Here is an 11,266-nt window from a genome sequence, read left to right as displayed (position 1 = left end):
GAAGATGGTTTTTCATCAGACAGTTTGAATGTTTGCAGACAGTTCAAGTCTGTTTGTCAGGTTACTTTTCACATATTCAAACTGTGCTGTACAATACACTGTAACTGGCAAATGTTTTACATATGCACATTCATCTCACACAGCCTGATCCTACTTTCTTGTTTGCTCCATCCCATGGCGAGGAAACATTAAGGGAGCTGCTCCCTATATCTTTAATGGTTGTGTGTAGGAGAGAGCATTTTGACAAGGTCGGCTGGTTGTACAGGAGTAAGAAAAATGGAAGTTGCTATTTCTATACCACAGCAAATGTTAGTGTAAGAAACTCCGGTTCTCTTCCTATTGTATCTGTTCATGCCACCCTGCTGCCTAGGTTTTTATAAGCTAAGGCTGATCATGTCCATTGTTCTAATGGTAGCTTCTTTTAAATGGCCTGATTAGCAGTTCCAGTGTGTGTGCACTGGCTTAATCGTGTGTTTTCATTATCTAATGCCTTAATTTAACCCCCAGCTATATCCGTAGAAATGATCAGGTTACAGTTAATAATGGTCTAAATAGGCTTGTAACATCATTTGCTGTCCATTTCTAATGGGGCTTTAGTGCCATTTTCCTCTCCCTTCCCACCACAGAAAGGCACTCCAGTAGGCAAAAACAAGAACAATATCCATGTAGCACCATTAATTAGGACTGACCAAGCTGATACAAGACGTTGTACAAGCTTTTCAGCTCACAGGAACTCTTCATCAGGATGGGTATTTAATGTTTTTTAAAAGCTAGAAGGGTTTAAAAGCAGAATTTTATAGGCCACAATGTTAACGGTATAATCTTGCATAGAATTTTATAGGCCACAATGTTAACGGTCTAATCTTGCATGCATCTCGTGTGAAATGTGTGTGTGTGTGTATAAAGTGCTGTCCGTGCATCTCGTGTGAAATGTGTGTGTGTGTCAAGTCGCAGCCGATTTATGGCAACCTCATAGGGATTCCAAGGCAAGAGACAAACAGAGGCGGTTTTGCCCTTGCCTTCCTCTACGTAGCGACCCTGGAACTCCTTGGTGGCCTTCCTTCCAGGTACTAACCAGGACCAACCCTGCCTATCTTCTGAGATCTGACAAGAGCAGGCAGTCGGGGCTATCCAGGTTGGGGGAGGGGGCTGTAAGATGCAAGCAGGTGAATCGCTTGGCTGGCTGAGGAGTCAGGTTACACCACATTCTCTGTATCCCATCCAATGTTCCCTCTAAGCTGTGGAGTCTTGTGAGCAAAAATTCTACTTTGTGAGCTACTGGCATTAAAGTTGTGAGCGAGCATTTTGGCTACTGCATAAATTAGTTTGCTCTTGAGCAAACTTCCTGAGCAAAGACAAAAATGTGTGAGCCAGAGGCTAAAAAACTGTGAGCTAACTCACACTAACTCAGCTTAGAAGGAACATTGATCCCATCCATGTCTTCCAGCCTTTGTTCTTTCACAGAAATACATAAACCACCCAAGGGCTTGCAAAAACCATCTCCAGTATAGCCACAGGCTCAATCAGAAAGCTTTTACTACAAACACCACCCAGGTACCAGCATTTTTCACTTCAAAGCTCCTGTTCAAGGAGAATGAAAATGTGCTTTCTCAAATGGGAGGAAATGGTTTGAGATCTCTTACCAAACTCACAGATGAAGTCAAATTCCTGGCTGCAGTTCTCTGTGACACCCCACTCGTAGCCAGAGTTCTTCAGGATATAGCCGCATGCAGAAGTGAGGACCGAGGGCGGTTCTTGGTGCCACTTGCTGTAGGTGATGTTGGAGGTGTCCAGCCAAACCATGGGACCTGCGTACCAAAGAATTTGCATAGTCATTGGTTATGGACCTACAAATGTCTGTCCTACGGTGTACGGCTGACCAAGCTCTCCTTTCTTGGATAATGCTTCTCTAATGCACAGTGCCCTCATGTTCCCACACACATGATGCCAGACAAGCTGGCCATTTGTGATCGGGAAAGCGCTCTTTAGACTAGGCTTCTTTCTCTTCTTTTTGGCTGCAACCTGGAGATGAACTGGATCTACCTGAATAAGTGTAAGCTTACCTTTCTTGCAAAATACTCCTTGGGAGATTTATTTACTGCACTCAGGATCATTCTTCTGTGACTGGGCAAAACTTTGCTTATATTAATCAAGTAGCCCAATAGTAACAGCCCCAGTCTTCTTTGTATTATGTATTTCATCTTATGTATTAATCAAGTAGCCCAATAGTAACAGCCCCAGTCTTCTTTGGTGGTCACCGATCCAAGTTCTAACCTTGGCCAACCCTGCTTAGCTTCCAAGCTCTGCTGGGCTATTTGGGCTGGTTTGTTAGAATAATCTAAGTTTAAACCATAATTTTAACTAAAATTGGAGAGCGTCAGCCTACATGTTGGGTGCTACATAGCTGGTCAATTTTCTGTCAATGATTGCAAGTCACTTCACTGGTGGGGAGAGAGCTGAGAACTCCCCCCCACACACACACACACAAAAGCAGATTTTTCATCAGCTATTACTCTGGGGAATAGATAATTTGCTCAAACCATATCAGAAACATTGTAAAGTGTACACGAGTTGAGCTATTATAACTACGTAGACCTGGGCTGTCGAACTCATTTGTTATGAGGGCCGGATCTGACATAAATGAGACCCTGTTGGGCTGGGCCATGTGTGTCATAAAATGTAATGCCAGGTAGCGGAGATATAAACTTTATAAAGGACACAATAAACTTACAATAAAACACGCTTAAAAAACATTAGCACTCTTGCAGTATTTTGTTTATTTAACAGTGTCTGATAACTGACACCTCTTGCTCTGAATGATTACATCAAAATGTCTGTGCTGTTGCAATCCTGAGTATGCTGTTCAGGTGTGTTATCTGTAAGCTGCAAACCTACGATGACGCAGCAGCAGCAGAACTGGAAGAAGCAGAAGACAGCCTGATAGAAGCCCTCCGGGGGCCTGATCCGCCCCCCTGGGCCGCATGTTTGATACCCGTGACCTAGACTTTTTTCTGTAATTATCTGGATTTCAGCCATTTTGGTACGACGACAGCAGGACTGATCCTCATTTCGCTCTGTATGCTGTCCCCTATTGCACATGATGCGCAGCACAATGCTCAGTCAGTTGTAGCTGGGAGAGTACTTAACCCCACCTTTGTGTATTATCCACCCATGTCTACCTGTCTTTACCATGTCCATTATTTTCTATCTTGTGAAACTAAGAAGAAAGGAAAGCCTTGTCATTTTCACTGCTTTCATCTTAGGAATTTTTTCATCTTATGTATTACAGCGCGCAGCAGCACTGGCCCACAATGAGGAAACAGAGTTGTCTGCTCAGAGCAGCAGCAGTAGCATGGATGATGCTTCTAGAAGGAGGAAGACCATCTAACCGTAACCCCACCCCACCCCCAGCCCATTCTGCTGGTCCAGGAGCTACAACATTGACCACTGACCTTCTAGCCTAAACCTGGCTTCTGCTGCTTGACATACTTACTCCGGGAATGCCTGTCTCCCGCCTCTCCCATTCAGGGGTCGTTTCGTAGAAAAATTAGCTGTCACCAGGAGAAGGGCCTTCTCGATTATGGCCCCTACCCTGTGGAATGGACTCTGCTAGATTTGTTTCGTTTCCGCAGGGCATGCAAGGCCAAATTGTTTAGGCTGGCCTTTGGAGGGTTGTTCTTATTAGAGCTAGCCACATATTTTAATAGTTTAACATATTAATGACAGTGGTTTAGTGCATGGACTCTATAATCTGGGAGAACCGGGTTTGATCCCCCACTCCTCCATTTGCAGCTGCTGGATGATCTTGGGCAAGCCACAGTTCTGTCAGAGCTGTTCTCTCAAGGACAGCTCTGGAAAGAGCTCTCTCAGCCCCGCCTACCTCACAGGGTGTCTGTTGTGGGGAGGGGAAGGAAAAAGGAGTTTGTAAGCCACTCTGAGTCTCTGAGTGAAGGGCGGGGTATAAACCCAATCTCTTCTTCATACACACACACACACACACATATTTGTTTTTATTTTGTTTTTATCTTATTTGTATGATTTTAATGTAAATCACCGTGAGACCCTGTGGGTGAGCAGTGAAAAAAAAATCTAATAAATAAATTATCTCTTGTCATATTTTCTTATTCCCCGCCTTCTTCTGAGGAGCTTGGGGGCAGCATACATTGCCTTCCCTCCTCCATTTTATCCTCCCAACCCTCCTGTGAGGTATGATAGGCTGAGAGAGTGTGAGTGGCTGGCCCAGAGTCACACATGAGAGCTGGTGTGGCTTAGTGGACAGAGTGCTGGACTAGGATCCTGGGAGACCTGGGTTTGAATCCCCACCTCTACCAAGGAGGCTCGCTGGGTGACCATGGAGCCCATCCCAAACTCTCAGACTGGCCTGCTTCACAGGGTTGTTGTCATAAGAACATGGAGGAGGGGAGAACAATGTTCTAAACTTCTTTGAATCCGAACTGGGAAGGAAAGTGGGATATAAATGAATCAATGCATACCGAGTGAATTTCATGGACGAATGTGGCTTTGAACAGGTTCCCCCAGATCCTAACCCAACACCTTAGACCACTACACCAAGCTGGCTGTCATGTCACATGAACAGAATTGAATCTGTTTTATACTGACTCAGACCATTGGTCCATCAAGATCAGTACTGTCTGCTCAGACTGGCAAAAGCTCTCCAGGGTCTTCGGCAGAGGTCTTTCACATCACCAGCTGCCTGGTCCTTTCAACCGGAGATGCCAAGGACTGAACCCGGGAACTTCTGCATGCAAAGCAGAGGCTTTACCACTGAGCCACAGCCCTCCCAAATCTCCTGCGCATTCTCACTCTCACCTTCAACCCCTATCCTAGTACTACACAGAAGAAAGGTACTCTTTATTCTTACCTTCTGTCGTTTCATTCAAAGAGGAGCTGTAGGTTATCCCAATCCACCACTCCTTCCCCTTCAACCCCTATCCTAGTAGTACACACAGAAGAACGGTGCTCTTTATTCTTACCTTCCGTCGTTTCATTCAAAGAGGAACTGTAGGTTATCCCAATCCACCACTCCTTGTCCTCTAGGATGTGTTCCTCCAAGAACTTTTGGGTTTCTTCATTTTCAATAAAGACCAGATGGCCCCCTCCTCTCTCGCACCAGCTCTGGGCACTCGCAAAAGAGCGCTGGAGCCTCACAATCTCATAGCACGAATGGTTGAAAGCCACTTGATACTTCGAACAAGGCGTCCCCTCTGCCAGGAGTAACTCTTCTGTAGTTGAGCAGAGGACAAGAGAAGAAAGGGTGATGATGAGAATCCACATAATTGGTTCAGTGGTTCACTAAAGGCAGCATGGTCACTGGTAGAACACACCGGAGCATGGATTTCTTGTTGCCCCTGCCTGCCGAGATTTTGGATGTCATTTGACTGCAGCATCTCTTTTTGTCACTCCTGTTCTGAATAATGCCAGGGAAAAAACCCCGCCTAGGACAGTTTGCTCCTGATAAACACAAGTTGCATCTGTGAATACACACAGGAGAAAAGAGCTAGGTGCCAAGATGTACCAACAAGATAGGAGAAAGGTCATTGTGCAAATGTCCAGCTCCAGATGAAAATGGTGGGCCTTAATTTATAGCCTCTTGTTTGAATGCCAGAGATTACTTTGATGTATACAGTCACTGGCCATGTGGTAACCAGAGATAAAGAAACCCTATAAAAGAAGCTATTGTACGTTAGACGCTGAGCATTTGACAGCAAGAATCAGAAATACAGAGAGCTGGTCCGCTATAATTGACAGCTAGAAATTCTGTAACCATAGCTGAGCACTGAAACTGGGCATCTTTGCATGTATGATGTCGTATGTGATTCAAGGCTATGTACGTACGATGTTGAACATATGGAACCAACTCCAGTCATCCTTTCCTTCCAAAAAAAGGAATGGGGAAGGATGGTAGGAATCAGGCCTGGACTATATCTGATCATAACATGGTTGTGGATGGGATGCTTGAAATCCTAAAGCTGTGCCATCCTTGCAGATGTTTTCAGCTGGAAATTGTGCTGGGCTAGAAACATCAGCATCAATAAGTGGGGGGAGGCTAGAGGAAAGTCTTAATGCCAGCTACATTACCTCTTCTCCCTCTCCCATCTACCACCTCCATTTGATCTCTGTGAATTCTAAAACAGACAGCAAGTTGCCAGAAGAGCAAAGAGATCCAAATCTCTCCAAATATTAACAGATGTCAGTAATTATTCCATTCATGATCATAATGACATTGACAAAATGTGTTTTTTCCTTTCATATAGTCAAGTCAGTGTTCAAATACACATTCTTATAAATAGCATCTATATTCTTATGTCCAGTTTCCTTCCTTGAAACTGATTTTATTGAGCACCTATTGTCCAGTGTCTATATCATCATCAACCCACATGAGATAGGAACCCATATATGCTGTGGTGAAGTGCCTTACACTCCAGAATTTTAACATCATAATTGGGCTGACATTCTGTACAGACTCAGAGGTTTTTGGTGTTTGACGGGGAGAAGGGGAAGAGAGAAAGAGGAATGCATAAGACTCACCTCCCAGGCATGAAGCTATCCAGTACCATGGAAATGCAAATGGATCTAGCCAGGACAAGGACAACAACCAGGTTGCACCTTTGCTACAGGGCCTGAGAGGACAAAAGGAAAGAACAACCCCTCCTTTTGGGACAGGAAGAGATAGAGGATCTGCAGGAGGTTGGGAAGGGGAGATAATAAAAGCCCAGGACACAAGGAAGAAACTATCTTAGTCTCTTGGCTGTCTTAGCCATTTTACTGCAGCCTATTCTAAGCCGTCTTCATGTTACTCTGGACTCCATCTTGAGCATGTGTTGCTGAGACCACCTTGGGGAGAATTCCAAGCACTGAAATAACATTACGGATGCTTTCTAAATGCTTGCAACTTTAAGAATTATTTTACCATTGCTGGGATGGTATGTAAAAGTCAGTCAGAGGACTGTATGTTTTCACCTTTTCTTTTAATTCTTGCTCAGATTGTCATGTTAACATATGCTGTACGTTCTTTATATTTTCTTATTAAACTTCTTTTCATTAGAGGTGGAATTAGTCCAATCAGTGACCCACATTGAAGCCCTGTTCAGTCACATGTAGAAAGACTGGAAAGGGGAAGGGGCAGCAGTTGATCTCTACTCCCCTGGAATTTGCAAGTAAGAGCTCCTAGCCCCATGGCTAGAGGTGAAGGAGGAGATGACAAAAGGAGGAGCTGCTTCTTTCAGTGGCTAACGAAGAAGAAAAAGAGAAGAAGAGATTGGATTTATACCCCGCCCTTCACTACCCAAAGGAGTGTCATAGCAGCAAACTCCTTCCCCTTCCCCTCCCCACAACAGACACCCTGTGAGGTAGGTGAGGCTGAGAGAGCTCTGACAGAAACTGCTCTTTTTCACGAACAGCTGTGCCAGAACTGTGGCTTGCCCAAGGTCATCCAGCAAGTGCAAGTGGAGGAGTGGGGAATCAAACCCAGTTCTCCCAGATTAGAGTCTGCGCACTTAACCACTACACCAAACTGGCTCTTGGACTCAAGCCATCAGGCAGAACATGTCTCTATCACATGTAATAATAAAGACAATAATACCAATAATAAATTAAATTAAATGCAGCACAAACACCCCCCTCCACAGCCACCCCTGACATAAATGAAATGCAAAAACACCCCCCACATTAACATTAATGTTTAAAAATTAATTTTAAAAAGCTCATAAGAAAATCTTGTTGGGCTGGTGTTGCCCAGCAAGGAGCTTTGTGTGCTTTTATGGATATAAATGACTGTGTATAAAATGTGCAAAAGGGGCTCTGATGTTAGCCGCCCTGAGCCCGTTCGCGGGGAGGGTGGCATAGAAATCGAATAAATAAATTGTGATGCCAGGCACGCATCAGCAGTAACCTGAAACGATGTGCCCATAGTTCCCGAGGTTGCCCACCACCCCCTGAAGGAAGGCCTGATCACTACGTCTTGACGTCACTGCCTTCATGACCCCGGCAACCTCCTTCCCCCCCCCCAACCTTCTCTGTACAGAAGACACAAAACTCTTTCCTGCCTTTCACTCAACAAAGGACTTAGCCTTCCTAATCCTTTCGAGGAACTGGACCTGGCTGAGGAAATGAACCTCCATCACAATAGGTGACAGTCGATGAGTCATCCCAGCCCTTGAGGTGTCTCTGCCACAGACCTAGAAGTTTAATATTGACTAACCCTTTTAAGTCCCCTCCCCTCCCCATTGTGGATGTGACTTTTGGAACCGACCACCAGGGGTTGTCTCAAGGGAGGTGGCCAGCAGAGCCCTCCCCCCAGAGCCCCCATACAAAAGTGGGCACCCAGCAACACGATCTCTCTCTCTTTTGCCCTCTCTAAGACCCCCTCTCCTGCTCTCTAAACATACCCTGCCTCTAAGACTTTTGGACTGCAGCCAAAGTCTCCATGTGTTTCTGGCCGGTTCAGAACATCCCTATTTCCTGTTAGTCTCCCCTATTTTTCCATTTGGACGCATCATCACACCGGACAGGTAACTATTGCCCCCCAACAATATCCTGCTCATGCGAATGTCTCTATTCTCTATCTAATTTTCTTAGAAGCTGTAACTGTGTGTGTGCTTGTGTTTTCTTTGCTTGTGAAGAATCTACAGTAAAGGAATCATTTTATATTGAAACTAGCATCCATGTCTATTACTGGTGTTTCTGGAAGAAGCGGGACCCCTGTATATAAAGTTGTTTGTTTCCTTATTGCCTATTGCTCTTTTATAATATCTCATATTCCCCAATATTGATAATAACTCAGAGCAATCAGGCTAACACTGGTCCTTTAAGGAAGGGGGCGGATCCCCCCAATAGCCTCACTGTAGCTACGGGCCAGTTCCCAATGCATTCTTGCCACCAATCTCACAGTTGATTACCTGTAAACATTCAGACTGCAGATTATGGAGAGAGCTTGTGTGTATACACAAAGCAGCCAATCAGTTAGTGGAGTTCAGGGTGAGGTCAGTAGAGTGGTCACAGTCAACCTCTCCACACATGGATCATTCACAGATTTTAGTTGTATGTTCAAGGCTGTGGTATCATAGTGAATAACGTTTGGCCTCTGATGAGCTAACCAGCACTGCACAATCAGTTACATGGAATATTGGTTCTGCTCTGTTTTGAATGTATTTTGCTTCCAACTTGATTCTGTGCCTTGCTTCCTAGTGAAATGTGCTTCCATAGAGTCCTTTGAGGCTATGCTCTAGTTCTGCTCCTAACCTTAGTTTCCTAACCGGTTGCCCCGGTAAGAAAGAGAAGCTTGGGATACTAAATGTTTAAGTAATCCTCTATGATTATCCAAATGTTATGTCCCAAGGGATGAATTCCAGACCTGCTCAACAGACACCTTAATTACCCAGAGTTGGGTGGGCCATGGGAATTCGGCCAGGTCTATGTGAACTTGCTGACTCAGTAGGTTAAGCAGACCAAAGTTTCCTTCATGCATAATCTGAGGACAATTTTCTTCTCACTCTGGAAAAAACACGTTTCTGTTGACAGAGACATGTCCTGTGATACACATCTTCCTACTATGTACAGTTCTGTCACAGTATCTCAAAAATGATATTGTAGAGGTGAGGAAAGTGCAGAAAAGGGCAAGCAAAATGATCAAGAGTTTGGACTGCCTTTCCTTTCAGGAAAGTGTTTGTGTGTGTGTGTGGGGGGGGTTAATGAAGGGGAAAGACACCTAAGGAGGAACATTACAGAGGTTTATAAAATAGCTAGGAATAAGACCTGTTGTGGAAATCAATACAATGAGCTCCAGAAAGAGGCTCTTGACAGGTGCCCTGGCCTTAGGCACTCAGTGTTAATTTGCTGTGGCAACCTCAGCAGGGAATAATGACACAGAGTCCACCATTTTCTCCAGGGGAATTTATTTGAAGAGCAGTTGTAATTCTGAATTATCTCCAGCCCTCATCTGGCAATTGGTAACAATGGTTCCCCAGGAGGAAATGACTGGTTTGGAGGATGGAGTCTATGGCATTGTGCCTGCCTGAGGTCCCACCCCTCCTCAAACCCTAGCCCAGTGGTGGCGAACCTATGGCACGGGTGCCAGAGGTGGCACTCAGAGCCCTCTCTGTGGGCATGCGTGCCATCACCCCAGCCAGGCCCAGACCATCATTAAAGTGCCGAATTCTCTGCCAAATAATTTTAAGTAAATGAAAGCATTTGGGACTGCTTTCCTTACTTTGTTTGGATCATCTTAAGTTAATGTATGAGTTGTTTTTACGAAAGTAAAACCTCAGTATTCAGGTTAAATTGCCATGTTGGCACTTTGCGATAAATAAGTGGGTTTTGGGTTGCAGTTTGGGCACTTGGTCTCTAAAAGGTTCACCATCACTGCCCTAGCCTCTCCAGGCTCCACCCCTCAAATCTCCAGGAATTTCTCAACCTGGAGGTGGCAACCCTATCTCCTTCCCAGCTAACCATCAACGTACCATTATCTGCAATTCTGACTTCATCTTTCCATCTCCTCCCCCTTCCCTGCAGCCTCTACGAAGGGAAAGTACAGTCTTTCTCCACAGTGGGAACCAAAGCAGCTCACATTATTCTCCTCTCCCCCTTTTTATCTGCACAACAACCCTGTGAGGTAGTCCCCTGGAGAAAATAACTGCTTTGGAGGGTGGACTCTATGGCATTCTATTCAGCTGAGGCCTCTTCCCTCCCCAAACTCTGGCTTCTGTGGACTCCACCACAAAATCTCCAGGAATTTCCCAACCTGGAGCTGGCAATCCTAGTCATGACTGGCCCCAATGTGTTCCCCACAAAGGCCAAAGGAGGCCTGCAAAGAGCCTCCTGCCTTTGCCTTTTTACTGACAGAACCAAGCTTGGTTGCCTAGCAACAGCCACTGAGGGCAAAGTGAGCCCCACAGCAGGAGGAGAAGAGGATGGTTTGATGGCCAGTTGCTCACCTCAGTAGCTAGCCAGCCAGCCGCAGAGGAGAAGAAGTAGCAGCAGTAGAAACCTTTTCCTGAGCAGGAAACAGCTGTTTCAGTAGGCAGCCAAATGTGGAGGAGTGAAACAGTGGCAGTAGAAGACAACTGTTTTGGTGGTTTATGCAGACAGGGAAGAGTGGCCAAGCCAGCAGTGGGCAGGGGAGAGGAGCGGACCCAGCATCCAGCCATTTGCACGTGACTACTCTTAAGTGGCGGTTGTTGGGCCATTGCTGATGGAGCATATAGCATAGACAATGGGAGAGCCTGAAAGTGCCAATATGCTAGGGCTT

General features: G+C 45.4%; 1 protein-coding gene across 1 annotated transcript in view; it reads right to left on the bottom strand.

Annotated features, from left to right (window-relative positions):
- Positions 1–5,295, bottom strand: part of PKD1L2 (polycystic kidney disease 1-like 2) — a 73,777-nt gene extending 68,482 nt beyond the window's left edge. The window contains 2 exon segments of the mRNA XM_015405802.1: positions 1,644–1,808; positions 4,995–5,295. Of these exon segments, the coding sequence (XP_015261288.1) occupies positions 1,644–1,808; positions 4,995–5,295 (466 nt within the window).
- Between the last annotated feature and the right edge of the window lie 5,971 nt (positions 5,296–11,266).

This window comes from Gekko japonicus, unplaced genomic scaffold (genome assembly GCF_001447785.1).
Source record: "Gekko japonicus isolate JY-2015 unplaced genomic scaffold, Gekko_japonicus_V1.1 scaffold144, whole genome shotgun sequence".
Classification (NCBI taxonomy): domain Eukaryota; kingdom Metazoa; phylum Chordata; class Lepidosauria; order Squamata; family Gekkonidae; genus Gekko; species Gekko japonicus.
Note: the sequence above shows the minus strand (reverse complement) of the source record. Positions and strands in the feature narration are given on the sequence as shown.